This window comes from Ahaetulla prasina, chromosome 1 (genome assembly GCF_028640845.1).
Source record: "Ahaetulla prasina isolate Xishuangbanna chromosome 1, ASM2864084v1, whole genome shotgun sequence".
Classification (NCBI taxonomy): Eukaryota; Metazoa; Chordata; class Lepidosauria; order Squamata; family Colubridae; genus Ahaetulla; species Ahaetulla prasina.
This window is the reverse complement of record NC_080539.1, coordinates 316554827-316572578: the sequence shown is the minus strand read 5'-3', so window position 1 is coordinate 316572578 and position 17752 is coordinate 316554827. Positions and strand designations below refer to the sequence as shown.

The 17752-nt window shown below is 34.7% G+C and overlaps 1 protein-coding gene across 3 annotated transcripts in view; it reads right to left on the bottom strand.

The window, feature by feature from the left end:
• The window catches only part of NPAS3 (neuronal PAS domain protein 3), an 805304-nt gene that overhangs the window by 101920 nt on the left and 685632 nt on the right, over nucleotides 1-17752 (bottom strand). For all 3 annotated transcript variants that reach the window (XM_058162236.1, XM_058162237.1, XM_058162238.1), the window contains one exon: nucleotides 14967-15141. In XM_058162236.1, the coding sequence (XP_058018219.1) occupies nucleotides 14967-15141 (175 nt within the window). The remainder of the gene's footprint in view (nucleotides 1-14966; nucleotides 15142-17752) is intronic.

The following is a 17752-nucleotide window of genomic DNA, read 5'->3' as shown; positions in this document are numbered from 1 at the left end:
AAGTCGAAGACTGTGTTGCATGGTCTAAATATTTCATAACTGACATTTTCAAAGTCTACAATATGAAGCCAGATTTTGATTTTCCAATGCAATATTCTGTATATGTACAGCTCTCCTTCTATTTTTCTTTATATGTGAACGTTGGTGCAATCCAGATATTTGTTATTATAAAATAAAAATATTTAATAGTCGAATACTTAACAACTCTTTTTTTAAAAAAATTGTCCAGCATGAAAGACATGCATTTTTAAAATGCTCTATGCATGCAACTAACCTAGAAGAACAGTCACGGTCAAAGCTACTGCTCTACTGCTAGGAGATCAAAACCAAAAACAAACATCCTTGGTGAACTGTCATGGGCCTTCTGAACTTTTGCAGAAAGTTCAAATGAGCATAACAGACAAATAGTTGTGGGAACAGAAAGATAGTTGTGGGATCCATGAAAACTCCCTAGCTTAATTGTTCAAATATATTACTGAGAAACTGATGAGCGATCTTTTCTCTACACACAGTTTCTCTATGACTAGGCTCATAGATTATTAATAGGACTGTCAACTGATTAATAATATGAATTTTTCTTGATTAATTGATTAATTCATCAATTGAATGTGTGTATGAGCATAAATAATAAGTGGATCTAATGTCATGCTGTCAGACTTTTATTAGTGCAAAGGGACTTTCTTTCTTTTCTCTGCCTGTGGACTCTCCATTCATATCCTCAAATCTTTTATCGGAAACTGAGGCAAACTTTGCAACAGATTTGGAATTTGTGGAGAGTTGCAGAATTAAGGGGAATTGTTTAGTCAGTAAGGAACAAGGCTTCTAAAGTCAGAATGCCATTGGAGTCCACCCAGTAATGTATTTTTGGGTGGACTCCAAAATTTAGAGAAATTTTCTCTAAAATTTTATTAGATCTAAGCTTACAAAAAAACAGTACTAGATAAAACCTTAGAAAAGGTTGTGAGAAAGAAATATTAATTAACTTTTATGTGTATATGTGATTTTATTTGGAATAAGTAATAGCACTGTTATAAATTCCTATTCAAAGCTATGAAATTCAGTGAGGCTTACTCCCAGCTGATAGAAGATTGCAGCTTTAAAGCATTTAAAACCTGGTTCTGAAAAAACAGGAAGCAAAAATAAAAAATATTTTAATTCAATAATTAATTGATTAATTTAAATCTATCGATGAAACCAATTGTTGTTTTAAACCCTGTATTCCTAATCACTAGAAATATCTCTTTGTTGCAAACAAAGCTATGCTGATTTGCATCCACGCAGGAGGTGGCAGTGTGCAGAAAATCAGCAGTAGTGCCTATATGCAAAGCATGTTGACTTTGTCCTCATTTGATTAAATTGAACATTAAAGTTCTAAGGAATTACTAACATAATGGAAAATCTTGGCTTACATAATGGCTTACATAGAAACCAATAATAATGTAAGGGTATCAGTAGGTCAAAACCAAGAGCAGAAACTTTGGTACACTGAAAAAAATTATACATTTGAAAACAATAATTCAAAATGCATTGCCATCCTGGTAACATCCACCTCACTCTGGAACATCTTGTCTCCCTGCCCCCTTCATGGGAATCATCTCCATCCTTTAGATGGGGCTCTAAAACTGTGATTCTCTGGGGCCTTTGTTGCTTTAACCTGAATTACGAAGACAGTAGGCATGTAATTTTAACTGTTGCTTCAATTGATTATTTTTATTATACAACTACTTTTATAGTTGTAAGCCATCCAGAATCTTGAAAGTACGCGGAATACAAATACAAATATCAAAATATGGTTATATTTAATAAAGAGACGAACTAACTCTAATAATTCAACACTGCTGTTTAAACAATGAAAGCCCACCCCAAAAAACAACAACATTAAGCTCAGTGTAATATCATCAACCTTTTGGTTCAAAAGTATTACTTTACATTGTATAACACATCTATGTTTATAGACTAGCAAGAATCTAACTTTCCCTACTGGAGTTTAATTGTGATTGACAAGCTCACTAACTTCATCCTCAAGGAGATACTTAGAATCATTATCAAATATATGACAGCGTATTTTGTTCTCACAAACGGCAACAATATCACATATCATTTTATAGATAATGTTTCAATATCTTTCATTGAATAAAAGTTTTTTTAATCAAGTTGCATTGGTAGCACTAAACTACACAAGGGGTTTGGAGGTTGCAGATGGCTGCATTACTCTAAATGTTCAAGCTTGACTGACCCATTTCATCAGCACTGTCAGAGTCTTGCACTGATACATGTTGACAACATTTAATCTTAAAAAATTGAAAGAAATGAATTAATATGCAAATTTCATCAGCTTTGTAATAAAAATGTCCTTGGAAAAAAACAGAGAACATGACCCCCAAGGAATAGTGTGAATTATCCCAGCTCAATTCTTTAAGTTAGTCAGAGGTATGTAAGTCCACAAGGAAATCAGCACAGATTTGACTTGGAAATAATTATGATGAAGAACAAAACACAAGCAGGTTGAATAAATGTAACAACTTGGGAAAAGTCTTAGTCCTGTTTGTTATTCACTTTGAATTAACAGGATTAGGTCTAGTTTTTTTGAAAAGAAAGGAACACAGCCATGCAATTTCCAACATTTAAGTAACATGAAAACAATTTTGGGGTAGAAAGGTATCGACTTTTTGTGGAAAATAAGTTTCAAGAAAAAATACATTTTAAAACACATTATAACTTTTTTAATTCAAGGTTAGTGGCTGGGCGGCTGCATATTTTGTCCATATAAAAAGCATTTTGGTTCTACAATAACTGCAAAATATATCTTGGGGTTGAGAAATCGCCACCAATATTTGTGTTCATATTATTTATTCACATATAAATGGACACTCAACAATACAGACGCATCACTTCCCAGCACACTCTGAACCATAACAATTTACCTCTTTCAAATAGTTGAAAACTATAGCTCAGCTATGGTTCAGCATATATGATTGCACTTTTTGCATTTAGCTTTAATACTATTATTTACAACCGGAAGCTAAAATAATTCAGCTAATTTATTAAGAAGGATCAGTGGATATAAGTAATCTTCAACATATGAACACTTCCACATGTTCTGCTGATGATTCATGTATGAAACTGCATTTCCAACTACATCAGACCCTGTTGAATTAATTGGATATATTTTTTGGTGTACATTAAGATATTCATCCCCTTCCAGTGCTCTTAATTGTTATGACTGCAGCTGGAAGAAAGCCAGTCTACTGAGAAAACACTATACATTTGCATCAAAGCTTCTCTAATGATTGGAGTTTAGAAGCATTCCTGAATATACGTACACCAAAAATACGGGCTACCTTCAGTGTTTTATTCAAATACTGCAATATAATCAAAGTGATTTTAACAGATTTGTAAGTTTGAATAATTGAGGTATTTTAAGTAGTGCTATTCAAGTTTAAGGAATATGATCCGGCACATATTTCTAATTGCTCTTGTCAAAGACATTATATAATGTGCTGTCTACATAAACTCAAAGCATTAGTCATGTGTAGATTAGGTTTGTATGATATGAATTCTCATTACAATAGCACCTTTTTCCCTCTACAATTTCACCCTTTTGAAAAAAGAAAGATAAGACTGGTATAAATTAACTAAGTTCCACAAAACATTTTTTTAATGAACAGACTAATCCAGATCAATACACTTTAGAAGTATGCTTTAAAAAAATTCAAAAACAAACTAGCCACTTCACATGAAAATTGAAAATGACGATTGTAATATCTCGGGGAACTCAGCATAATCTTTTAGTGCTTTTCAAATAAGCCTTCTGATTTTATATATCCCTGGAAGACAGACATGCTATAATAGGGATGATTAACTAACCATATTAATCTAGTCTATAAGCTTTTGTGGTTTACTACAAAAGGCTTTTTAAGTTTCTCCTTTCTTTCTTAATCTACAATCAGTAGAACCCCACATTTATGATGCCCTTTGCACTTATATGCATAAAATGAATAACCTTTCAGTTTAATTATGCAATATCCATTCAGTTTGGAAATGATATAAAGTTTCAGGTAGAAAAAGAATAAAACCTGTTTAAGAATTCAAAATTAATATGTGTCAAACTCATGCTAAATCTTAATCTGCTAGAAACATTTCACTAAAATAGATGTTCTTTTATCACCTGGCACATTAAAACCCACTGGGAAAAAAAGGAAAAGAAAGAAAAGAAAACATTTGGTTAACATGCTGAAAAAGGGAACACTTTTCCAAGACACTCCAGGCTATTCTTGCAAGGGCTGAACAGTTGTATAATAATGAAAAATGTGTAATACTTGTGGGGCATTGCTTGTGCACAAATACCTCCGCCCATGCATTCATCATTCTGCAGGTATTGTCAGTGAAAGTTTAATTGCATAAACACTCTGTAACTGTCCTGTCATATTTCTTGTCAGTCTGGATTCCCTCTCCGGGCTCACTATCTCACAAAACTATAATTGAATTGCTACCAAGTCACAAGAGAGCCCTCCCCAAATAAAATCTTTATGAATAGAATTTGTTTCCTATCAGCAGATTTGACAAATTGTGGCAGAGGAAAGGCCTGTGTGATAATTTCTGAGTTTATTCTAAATCCAGTTATTTGCTGTTGGCTCTTATCTCTCCCTTAGAACTTTAAAGCCATGAGGAAAAAAAACATCCCAGTGGGTTTACTAATGTTTTTCCCCCCTGCTTATATTAGAGGAAACCTAGGAAAAGAAATAGGTGTGAGAATGCTCTTAGTCCTTTGTTGAGGGTGTGCATGGTGGGATAGAGGTAGCTTAATAAAAACAAATGGTGAATTCTGCATTATGTGGAATTTCTCTGTAATTCATATGTAATAAAACATTTCTGTATAATGACATGATGCTTCAGATATACATTATCTTGTTTTACAAACAAGAGACAATTTCGAGCCATAAAAAAAATATAGAGGATCTTAATACTGTACATTAAAGAAACAGATATATTTTGTGACATTATAGAATATTCCATGGTTGTCCAGAACTGAAGTATTGATCATTTTAGCAGGCTCTGATGGATTAGTAAATCCATTACTTCAACAGAGCAGTAAACAGCTTTTTTGGGAAATCAGAATAGAATTGCCAGTCATTTTGAAAGCTCTTAAATAGATGACTTATACTTAATATAGAATGGGGTGAAAACATTCCACATTGCAACACCTGAGATTCCAGAAAAACTGGGCATTATATACAGTATGTGGCTACTACTATAAAGAGCAGCCCTGAGTCTCCCTCCATTTTCTCTTAAAAGTAATATAATAAAATATAGGATGTGATATCGCTGGGAGCTCTGGGTTTCTTGTACATATCCCAATCTATTTAGATTATTATTTAACAAAAGTACAAATAGAACAACATGTTTTATATTCTATACGGAAGCAAATGGGAGGACAATATTAGTTAGTCAAATATTCGGGAAGGGAAGAGAAGGGAAAGAGAATAGGATATTAGCGTAACTCTCATTTGCACTCTGAGATTCAGTAATTATAATCTAAAATCCAACCACAGCTACCACTTTGTTTTTTCTTTTGTATAGAAAGACTTTCTTTGGTGATCCAGCAGAGGTCAGACTCTAAGTAATTTAAGGGCTATCCTATCTGTGCATGCCATCTTTGCTGTTTCTTTGTTGTTGTTGTTGTTGACCATGGTATTGCTTTCTGTGGATGTGAAATTCCTGAGCAGATGATGAACTCAATAACCAAACAAAATTAAAACGAAGACACAATATAGGCTTCACTACACACATCATCATTAAACTTTAATGGAAACTAAACTATAATAAATTTTAATATTTCCAGAAAAACATATTAGAATAAAAACTGCTGGATCCAAATTGAGGATTATGTTTTTGCCTGATCTGCATTTTTATGTTACCCTTGATGAGCTGGAGCAAATGGGGGGGAAATAATTTCAATAAAATATGAGATCATTGTATATCTTCCTTTAAAATTCTATTACCAGTGCACAGCTGAAACATGCTATTTTTTAAAGAGGGATGCAACTTCTTCAATGCTGACAACCGTCTGCCAGTCAATGGTTTCTTAAATCTGTTCATCAAATGCTTATGTGATTGATGGTTGTTTCTTGATTAAGTTATATTTTTGTAGGATACTTAATTTAGGACTTAGGTTAAGTATAGATTAGTGCATTAGGTGATTAAAGAACATTTGTCTTATAGGACACCTAAGTCATTTGTTTCTGACACTTGAGAACAAGATAGCAAAAAGCCACATAATGTCTCAATTCTTAAAAACAATTTAAAACAAAAATCACATTAATGAAATGTTGGAATTTTATACTGATCTGTGCAAATTCTTTAAGAATTTGTAGAAAAATGGCAATGTATGCTAGGTAATTCTGTTTATTTTTAAGCCTCAGTTTTGATCTTTCCTTCCCTAATCATAGTAACAGAGCTTTCAGTAGATGCCTTCTTCTAATAAATTCCTTTAAAAATTCCATATTTTGATGGAACAGATGATTTCATTAAATCAAACCTGTATTTAGAGCAAAAGTTTTTCCACCAATTATAATTTATATATGGTATGTTGTATATCTAAAGTATTCTATTGGTTAGATACGAGTCAGATACAATAGCTGGCATATGTCAACAGATTCACCGTATATGAAAGTATATGTTTATTAAATTCATATCGAATGAAATGAAAAAGTTCAGTTCCTGAGTTTAATGAGAAAAATCTACAATTTGAAGGGAGCTAGAGCTACTTTTCCCCTATAATGAGTAAGGCAACTTTTGTACTTCAGCAATGAAAGAACTTGGGGGAACATCAGGAGGAAATCTGCATTATTTCGTCTAATTTGTAGCATGTTGTAAAAATAAACAACTCAGATCCCCAGGGCTGTTCCCATCTGGAAATATTCACAAGCACAAAATTTACATTAAGAAATGGAAGGATGCTGTCTCATACTGATTATAATAACACAGTTACATTTTATTCCATATTCTACCAAACTGCAAAGAATAATACCCTGTGATTAAGCAAGAATGTTTAAAAAGACCTAATACATATTATATTATCTGGAGTAGTATTTTGATTTTGGGCACTTCCCCACTGCCTTCTGTTAAGTTATAATCCTTTTGGATAGGAGTCAACCTATTGCTGCTCTGGAGCAATTCCTCCAATTGATTAAGGTACATTGTTGATTACTTGCAATACAAGTCTCAACTGATTTACCTATAGCAGACTAATAGTAGTTATCCTGCTGGTGACAGTGATATTTAACTGAGACACACAGTTGACATATTCATCCATTTGAAAAGTCACTGCTATCAGAGGAAAAAGCCCTTAACCTATACCTGGACAGAAGATTGGTTACAGTATAGCTATTTTTAACACTTTTTAATTTGGAGTCTGTTCTATTATATCATTCTGTGCTGCTGGAAGAGGCCTCAGAAGAGGGACAAAGCAATGCTTCCTGTTTGCTTTATGCTTATAATATGCATTGGATGAGAAATAGGACTGAGGGAGTGTTTTGCTTGAGTCCCCAAGAACTCAAACCATCCCTTTAAAGATCTACACAGCCTAACTAAATAACAGAATCACATAACACAGAGACTGAAGGGACCTTGGAGATTATCCACTATTAAAACATATCTGACGAAAGGTAATCCATTTTTTAGTTAAGCACTTCCAGCCCCATATCATGTAGGGTTTTAAAGGTCAAAAGTAGCATTTGAATTGAACCTAGAAGCAAACTAGCAATCAAGGCAGTTTCTTGACCACAGGTTGAAGCTGAAGTTTACTTTTGGCTTTGCATTTTTGGTTAAAATTGTAGTATTTTGTCTGAAAGAACTGGTTCTATTTGATAACTTTCAGTCTCATTAAAGAAGCACATGCAAAAAATGGATTTAAAGGAAAAAATAGAAAATTCATGAAAATCAAGAATTATTGTAAGATAAGCTATATGTGATGTCTAAATTATTGAGTACAGAATCCTTAGAAATCCATGTATTATATATTCATGTCTCTCAGAATATCATCTGCAACTTGAAATTATCCAGAGAGATAATATTTTTAATAAATACATTAGAGTTGTTAATATGTTGACATTTAATTCAATAGACACTGAAATGACAAAATCAGAGGAACCTGACCATGTTCTTACACATCAGATTTTTTTGCATTAGTGAACAACTAGATTGGAGCTTCTTGTCCCATATAAAACTTCTGGGAGGGTTTTAAAATATTTCAAGCCCATCAGTTACCTTGTGAAATTGAAACAGTATTCTTTCTATGCGAAGGTATCAAAATATTCCCTTTGGGAAGCATATTTGTGCATGTGGAATGGAGGAAACTGAAGCAGTGGGCCATGTCTTTTTCAGACATGTCTTCTATCAAGACATCAACTCTAATCTCATTGCCCTCATTGCCCTCTGAACAATATGTGGCTTCCATTAAGTCCACTAAGCAATTTTGTGCAGTCTGCATCAAGACATTGTCATAGCTCAGGATGGTGCTTGTAAACAATCTTCTGGCTCAGCAAAGTAGACCACACCAAGAATGTATCCTTGTACCTGCTACTAGGGCAGGGATAGTATTCCACATGCTTCCCACTTCTTGAAGTTTGCTGGGCTTTGCTTAAGGATGCTGCAATACTACTGATTCCCACTTCTACTCTCCTTTCCCATCATTCTCTTGAACCCCTCCTAGTAGCTAAGAATACAGAGATGTCTTGGATGATGGCAACCTTGCCTTGATTATCTGCAAGTAGAAAGAAATTCTGGGATAGAGTTTAAAATCAACTGGCAGCAGGCAGGTTAGATGGTAGTCCCTGCTCACTATCAGTGACTTTCTCCTTCTCAGTAGCTTTTCTTCATCCACCCCAGCCAACAGGAGGGCAGCAGGGAGAGTTAGGTGAATTCAGCAATTTTCAGGTTGATAAAACGAAAGCATGTTCCAGTAGAGAGGAGAACAAAACATCCCTGCCCAAAGCAGGAGGAACAAAAGTGGTTGCCTGCTGCAGCTTCTAGAAGCTGCTCTGTGCTGTTTGAAGTTGTGAAGAAACAGCTAAATTCTCTACAGATTTCTCTATCCAGGACTGTTCCTCACCCACGAACTGTATTTGGATGAAGGTATAAGGGTGGTCTTTTCCAGTGTTTTTCAAATTTGGCAACTCACAAGATGTGAGCAATTCACAGAATTCTGTGAGTTGAAGTTCACACATCTTCAGGTTGCCATGTTTGAAAAGCACCTAATCTATTTCCTTCCATGCATTAGGGCACAGATTATGCCTTTACATCACTAATGAGGTTCATAATTCCAGTTTTTGCCCTCAGACTGACCACTTTTCATTTACGATGGCCCTATCACTTATGTGAGGCTTAGGCTGATATCTCAGATGTAGTGAGGAATCCCAAACCTCCATGTTTCCTACGAATCATTAACTGGAAAACAAATGTCAATTGCATTTTTTTCTGTACAACAGAATGTATTTATTTAATCATTTTTAGCTTGCTTTTGATTATTGTTAATTTGAAAATGAGCTAAATTTGCAGGCATTGTAACCTTTTATGGGAAGGTGACACATGCCAAATTAAAGACAAAACATTTTTTTTTCCTTTGCAAATTGCCAATGCTGTATCATTTTTCTTTCTTGGCAGAACTGGGAATAATTTTCAGGCATAGTTGCCTCTTCTGAGGAGATAAATCCTGCCAAGTTTCAGATGATTAAAGTTCAAGGATTTTATATTGGTATTCAACAACAAAACCAAACCAAATATTGGTGTTCTGGTTAATGAAAAATGCTGCCTTGAAAGGCTGACAAATGGTGAAAAAATAGCCCTGCTTCATAGTAAATTTGTATTTAATAAATTCACACAATGGCATAATGTGGTACTCTTCATTTTCTTCCTCTTTGACTCACTAGAGACATCTGCATCTATTATGAAAAACAGGTTGGGATGCAGCCATTGGTCTAATGAACTAGTCCTCACATGACCTCATGATGGTCTGAGTTTGAGATCTTCTGCAATGAGGTACGCTGCTCTATAGGCATTGAATGTGCTTATTATTTGCTTAACTGTGATGTGTCTTCATATTCTTGCATGATCAGAAATATAATCAGTCGGTGACATCAATCTTAGCATTTTCTCACCAAACAGCTAATTATGCTTTTGACATTTTGGACTAATTTGCGGCTCAGTTATAACCTATGAGATCCACATTTGCCATGTATATTTCCTGGTTTTTCCTCAAAGAGCTTCAGAAAAAGTGCTATAGACTATATGGAACGATCCCATGACATTAATATGCTAGTAAAATTATTCTTCAATTATGTATTCTCTGATATATTTTGCAAGGTGGGTAATGTTGATTTCTAGTTTTAAGAGTTCTTACCCTTTTGATAAATTCCAACAAACCCTTGTCTTGATTCTGTTCAGACACAGATGAAATATATCATTCCTGACAAAAAAGCAGTCTTGTCTACAGTTCTAAAAACTGTAGAAATTATATATATATTGTTTAGTACAAAATAATATAATAATATGCAAATAAAAATGCTGCATTAAACTGCGCCTATTTCTCCGTAATATGACATAGATTTCCTAATTTTTTTTAATTCAGCGTTTTTTAAAATGACTGGTTTTTCATTTACTGAGCACTTAACAACAGTTACAATGAATTTATTAAAAGAAGAGTACAACAATCATAATCCCAAGCCTGCAGAACCATTAAAAGTAATGAAAAGACACAAGCAGATATGCTGAAAGTAAATTAACCATTCAGTTCGAATGGTCCAGAGGTTCCAAGCTTAAATTGTCCGGGGAATCTGCTAGAGAGATTCTACATTGGAATGTTCAAATATCATCCACTAAATGGGCAATCTTTTGTACTGTTCAGTTTTTAGATTAAAAGAAAACCTGTTTATTCAATAAAAAAATTACTTGATGATATGGAAGGTGACATTTCAAGTGCAGACTAGAAATTTCAAGCCTCAGACAAATAATACTTTCTGTAAGTAAAGTTATTTGCATGCCTCCGTCTTTACCCAATTGAAACCCCATCTTAGCATGGTTTTAGGTCTTTTCATTTTATATCTACCACATTTTTTTTCTTTTTGGTAAAGCCTCTTTTGAGTGTCTCCCAGATAATTTAAAACAAGACAATCAGAGAATTGTCTGCTTGAAGAAACATACTTCTTATTATAGTGCCGTACCACTGCTTCTTAGGTTAGCTTAGTCACTTACTTACTTCTATTACAATGCCAAATGTTATTTAGATTTCAGTCATTTAGTAATGGTACACTGAACACATCAAGCCTTCTGAAAAATTCCATACCTAGTAGTTGTTTCATTTTCATAATAATATGGTGATATCCGTTCTCCCATCTTCTCAAATTATACACACATTTTTAAGCACTGTCTCTAACAGAGACAATTAAACAGTTAAAGAGATGATAATGTACTGAACACCTAACTTCAAAAACATATTTTTATGCTATTAAGATAAGAAATTCTAGTTAATGGTTCTTTAGGGATCTAAGAAGCTTTTTAAAAAGATGACAACTTTTTTTGCGATTTGTATCAGATATTTGTATTGATGAAAAGTGTTTAGCTAAATCTAGCATTCTACTTTGTTCTTTGTCAATGCAATATAAAATGAGAATCCTTCTCAAGAATTTATATAACAGCACAAGATTCATAGTATTCACTAAGTTTTAAAGATATATATGATGAAAGAAAGAAAGAAAGAAAGAAAGAAAGAAAGAAAGAAAGAAAGAAAGAAAGAAAGAAAGAAAACAAAAATTTGGAAAAATGATTCTAGGAGACATGCTTTGCATTTTCAGATTCAGTTTCAAAAATATTTAATATCTGTATTTTAGATAAACAGATTCAAAGATAGTTACAGAACTAAATTCACTTTTAGGTTGTCCCAACAAAATTTGATGAGAGCTATTACTAAATGACCAAACTGGTACTTGAGTCAGGTGATGAAGGTGTCCCTCCAAGATTGTCAGATCAATAGAAAGTGATCAATACATCAATGCCAAATCCATAACATAAAGAGTAGAAGAGGACTGGATTTGTTTGTTCATGGAATTCTACAATATAACCAGATGGAATGAACCAATATGATATTTGGATGAAGAAATCAGGGAGTTTGAAAAAAAGTGAGAGAGGAAATAAGAAGGAATTTGCTTGAAAAATAGATAGCAAAGGAAAGATCAACTCAAGATGAATGGGTTAACACTGTGACAATCAAAAATAAATTGAGATGGTTTGGCAGGAGACTAACTTAGTGGCATAGTATGCATGGGAGCTGGGGTTACAGAATTTTCTGAAGATAAAATCGTGTGAATAGCAAAACAGAATGAAATTTTAAATAGTTGAGAAAACATGAGAATTCTCACTAGAGAAAAATTTGAGCTCTTCATATTTGTAAGAAACATTTCAATACTATCTTTATCAAGAATTACAATAATTGCAGTTGTATTTCTGGTAGTATGATAATTGTGGAGCTTTGTTAAAGTTTGTTTCATTTTGGAAACTCTTTGACTGCAATTCCAATCCTTGTTCACGGAATATAATTCCCACATAATATTATAGACCATATTTGTCCTGTTTCCAGAACTTTACCTGTCTAGTAACAGGAAAGAATGTCCTGTTGTGCTATTCACCAAGGGAAATCCTAGGAAAGTGGAATTTTGGGGGGAGAGGAAGCACACTAAAAGACCATGTAAAATTTAATTCCCACTTACTCATAAAGAATTTATGAGACCCATGTAAATTCTGAAGATTGGAGCAAATATCTCTTGAATTTAGATCCTGGCATAGATGAAGATGAATTTATATTGCAGTAAGATGCTGCGATCAAAGATAATAAATGTTTAGTTCTCTGCTAAACTTACAAAATGCTTTGAAAAATCCCCATCATATCAAATCACAGTATTTTTTTCAATATGTACATAGATTACTGAACCAGCATAGTTAGAAGAGTAAAACCAGTTACTCTCATTTATCTTGTTTTTCAAAGGAAAATCACAGTGGAAAAAAAGAGAATATTAAAAAAACCACAATAGCCAAGAATAACCCACTGCATTTTCTTCCATATAGCTTGGCAAATTAAATGTTTAGCATCTTTAATACTTCATGTGGTTAAAATCTTATACCAATTATTTGAAAGTCAGCAACGAGTTCAGCAGGCTTGCTTCTGAGCATACATGCACATGACTGAAAAACAAAGTTGTATCAATAAAGCAGTTTAGGGTTGAAATGAGGGATCCTTGATGCTCTTTGCATGTCCTTGTTTTCTTGCAGACATTTCATTACCCAAACTAGGTAACGTAATCAGTCTAGCACTGATGATGCTACCTAATTTTGGTTATGAAATGTCTGCAAGAAAACGGCCAAGATCAGAGAGCACCAATGACCCCTCAAATAAATTGGTTTTTATCTGTTCTTATACTCTCGTAATTATTGTTTGTATAATCCCCCTGCCTGCTCCCAAAATTTCCAGTTTTCCATCTGGAAAGGCTGCCATTTAAAAATACACTATTGTTTATTTTATTTTATTTATTTATTTTGTCACAACAATATATGTAACTATCATACAGAAAGGTTATATAGTATATAAAGGTATAGAAGAAAAGAAAAACAATAGGACAGGAACGGTAGGCACGTTTGTGCGCTTATGCACGCCCCTTATGGTCCTCTTAGGAATGGGGTGAGGTCAACAGTAGAAAGTTTTTGGTTAAAGCTTTTAGGATTATGAGAAGAGACCACAGAGTCAGGTAAAGTATTGTTTTTCTGATTGTTCTGATACTCAATATAGACACTTTAGTTTACTGTTCTTTATAAAACGATCACTAATAAAATACTTTTGTCTTATGAGCTTGCTTCAAAACAACAGATCAAGTACAGTACAAACATATTTAAATAGTAGAAAAATAATTTCCCAAGTAAGCAAATAAAGGGCTTCAAATCAGCCTTTGTACTTCATTAAAAATCTTAAACTTCTCATGAGAAAAATTAACATTTAAACTACTGCTGCTTGGCCAAGCACTCCACCACACAAGAATATGAAATATCTCCTCTAAAAAAGTACAAAAAGGACAAAACCACAAATGTGGAACTTCAATTAATTTAAAGCCCCAATCAGCAAAGAATAAATCCTTCGCAGATCTAATTACCAGAGCTCTCGGAAGACCCAGGCCGACCAGCCAATCTTCCTCGTGTTTGAACAGCTTGATGAACTAGGGGACTGATGGATATCAAGTCATTTTGTTTAATTTATAAATGGATTTTCCCCTAATACTTAAATTATCATCAGTACAACACAATGAAAATGGGAACATTCAGAATGCAAAGTCTATAAGAGGCCTGGGAGGAATTCCAATGAGGAATGTCACCTCTGTTCATTCCTCTATACAATTGATCTAATTAAATACTGAGGGTGGAAAGGCAGTTTAAAATGTAGCCATTACTGTTTTCTTTTTAGCCTTAATTTATCTGTTCACATCTTTCAAGTACCTTCTGATGTTAAAAAATAAGAACTAAGAACTCTACAAGTCCCCAAGACTTTTCATTCTTCACAAGCTCATATTCATAAAGCTTATTCAGTGATTTTCCTGAATAATAAATAAATGCATTACTTTTAATTCCTGCAACAATAAAAGAAAATGAGATACGAAACCTGAGCCTTTTCAATAATTTGAAAGAGAATCTACATCGACTGGTACTTTCTGTATGCATTGTTCAACCAAAATTAGAGCTTTGCTATTATACTTATTAAAATGTCTCTTTAATTCCAAACCTCTTCCTTATTTAATTACTGCTTAGAACCGAAAGCTGCCCTGAATTGTTAAATACAATTAAACCTATTCATCGTCTTTTCACACCGGCAACATGAGCTCAATTATTTGGTTAAGGCCCACCAACCTACTCATTCTGATTGTAATTCCCACCTGGCTCAGGGGTCTCAGACTGAGAAGATGAAGATGCTGAGCTGGCTCCATCCTCGGCTGTTCCCTGCGAGAGAAGGCCTCGTCCCGGGGGAAGTTTCATGCCCAGCTGCTCAGCCATTTCCACATGGTCACCAGGATGGACATAGTCAAACACACTGCTGCCTGTCAGTTCCACCTATGGGGTAAAAGCAGGGGACACGAGAACAGGAGATATTAATGTAAGTATTTCTTTTTTCATCTGGAATAAATGCATCACTTCCATCAGTTCTAAAAAATTGGAAACTTGAGATTTATGTAATGAATATTAAAGCATCTGCTGCTCTGATATTGAAAATTGTATGTATCTTTTATGCAACACATATATCAACTGACAAATAAAAACCTCATTTTCATTAGATCATTTAGACACCGAAGCAAAATTCATTTGATTAGAATATATAGTTTAGCTGCAACTAGCTTTCCAAACCCGTATCCTTAATTGACCCCAAAATTTGATTTGCATTAAAGAAAAATCAGCTGGAACACAAGCTCACAGTTCAAGCCTACAAAAGTTCGGTTTTTTTAAAAAAAGATACAACTTTCTGAATATAATCCTGCATGAAATATGCATACCTTTTGAAATCAGCACAACCTTAACAGAATGCAGTGGCATGTTGCCAGACTGTTTGCTATTGGAAGACCCCCACCTACAATTAAGCAAGCACTTTGCTTTTCCCTGATTATTTATTTACTATATTTGTAAATTGCTCCAATCTTATCACTCTGGGTGAAGTACAACATAGTAAAAACAAACCTCAGACATATAAAGTGTAAAACAATAATGAATAAAAAAGCAACACACATACAGACAGACAGACAGACAGACACACACACACACACACACACACACATACAGAGAGAGAGAGAGAGACAGAGAGAGAGAGAGAGAGAGAAACAGACAGACTCCAATTACACCAATCAGGGGATCTGGGAATGCAGCCTTCCCCCCTCTCCCCCATTGATATTGCTCTAGGTAGAACTGGAACTTATCTAATGCTTTAAGGATAAACGAAGTCCTGATCTAATAAATTATTCTGTCAATATTCTAATAAATCATAACATAATTACAGTATATAATGGCATTGCTGAAAGGTGCCAGGCACCCTTCAGTCACATGTAGAAATGGATAACAAGTTACATTTGAATACTTACTGTGTTTCTCCAAAAAGAAGGCCGAGTCTTATTTTCTTTTGACACTCCCACAAAATGGCTAGGCCTTCTTTTTGGAGGGTTCTAATTATTGACTCATCTCATGATGGTGGCACCAACACCCTGGCCCAGCAGGAGCCCACTGCTGGTCCACTTCTTCTGTGGCCACTTGCACGCATTGCCCCAGCCTCCGTTTTGTTTTCAGATGCCTGCCGGAAGGCATCTGCAGCCGATAACAGAGCTCCGAATCAATCCAGAGCTCTTTTATCGGCTGAAGATGCCTTCCGGCAGACATCTGAAAACAAAACGGAGGCTGGGGCAATGCGTGCGAGTGTTGGCAAGCGGCCGCAGAAGGAGAAGCAGGTGTTGGGGTGTGCGAGGCCTGGTAAGTAGGGCAGCTCCACCCCCCATCCCCACTCAGCTTATTTTTCACTTGTGTGCCTCACCCCACCCCCTGCACCCCAGGGTGGGCGGGGTCTTAATTAGGGCTAATTTTGTGGGTGGGGCTTAATTTGATCGCATGCGCTCAAAACATGATAGGGCTTCTTTTCAAGGTGGGTCATCTTTTTGGAGAAACATGGTAGTAAACAAAGTTGAAAAGTTATTAAATGACAGAAAATAACTACAACAAATTGTTCATTAGATAAAAATATTTAAAAATATAAATATTAAAAGATTACAGTGCCTTAATATTTAGAGCAAATTACTCCTACCAAAAGAAAGAAAGAAAGGAAAGAAGGAAGGAAGGAAGGAAGGAAGGAAGGAAGGAAGGAAGGAAGGAAGGAAGGAAGGAAGGAAGGAAGGAAAGAAAGAAAAATCTGAGTAAAATTCAAATGCTGTCATGTTAACTCAGAAGTCCTGCTATATACCATAAGGATAATTTCAAGGTAGACGTGGATATTTGGATTGCAACCTGATTTACAAATCACAACTTTTCACTTGTGTATTGTCTCTTTAATTATTCATTAAGACAAAATTCAAAGATTTATGATAGACAATTATTATTCACAGTGTTGTAGGGTTGAATAAATCGAACAGTTTGAGGGAGAACCCTTGTTTTACCATTTATTCCACTGATGACCTGATTTTTTATGAAATTTTTGCCTTATAAAGATCTAGCTTATTCTCATATTTCACTCTATTGTGGTAATTAACAACAACAAAGTATCACAGTGCTTTGGTTGTAGGCTAATTTTTATGAACCTCTCTTTCGCTGTAGACATCAAGTAGGATTGGAGTATCTTTTAGAGTGAGCTGGACCAGATAAGGCCTTTTCTCTAGTTGTTCTGGGACAAGCTTCTAAATGAGATATTGGGTAGTTCATTATAAATACACAAATTTTGCCTATGCCATATACTCTTTTCCAGTAATAGGAAGCTGCTTTCTATTAGGTCAGTCTGTTTTTCACTGAGCTCTATTTTTTTTCTTGACTGGCAGTGGCTCTCAGACCAAAGCCTTTCTTATCCCCTGTTTTTTTTCCCCCCCAACCCGGGTCAGAGATCAACTCTAACTTTCTGCATGCAAAGCGTGTACACTCCTATAGTCTCAGAAGGAGAGCAATGCTGCTATTAGGCATTATTAAACTTTAAATTTGTGTA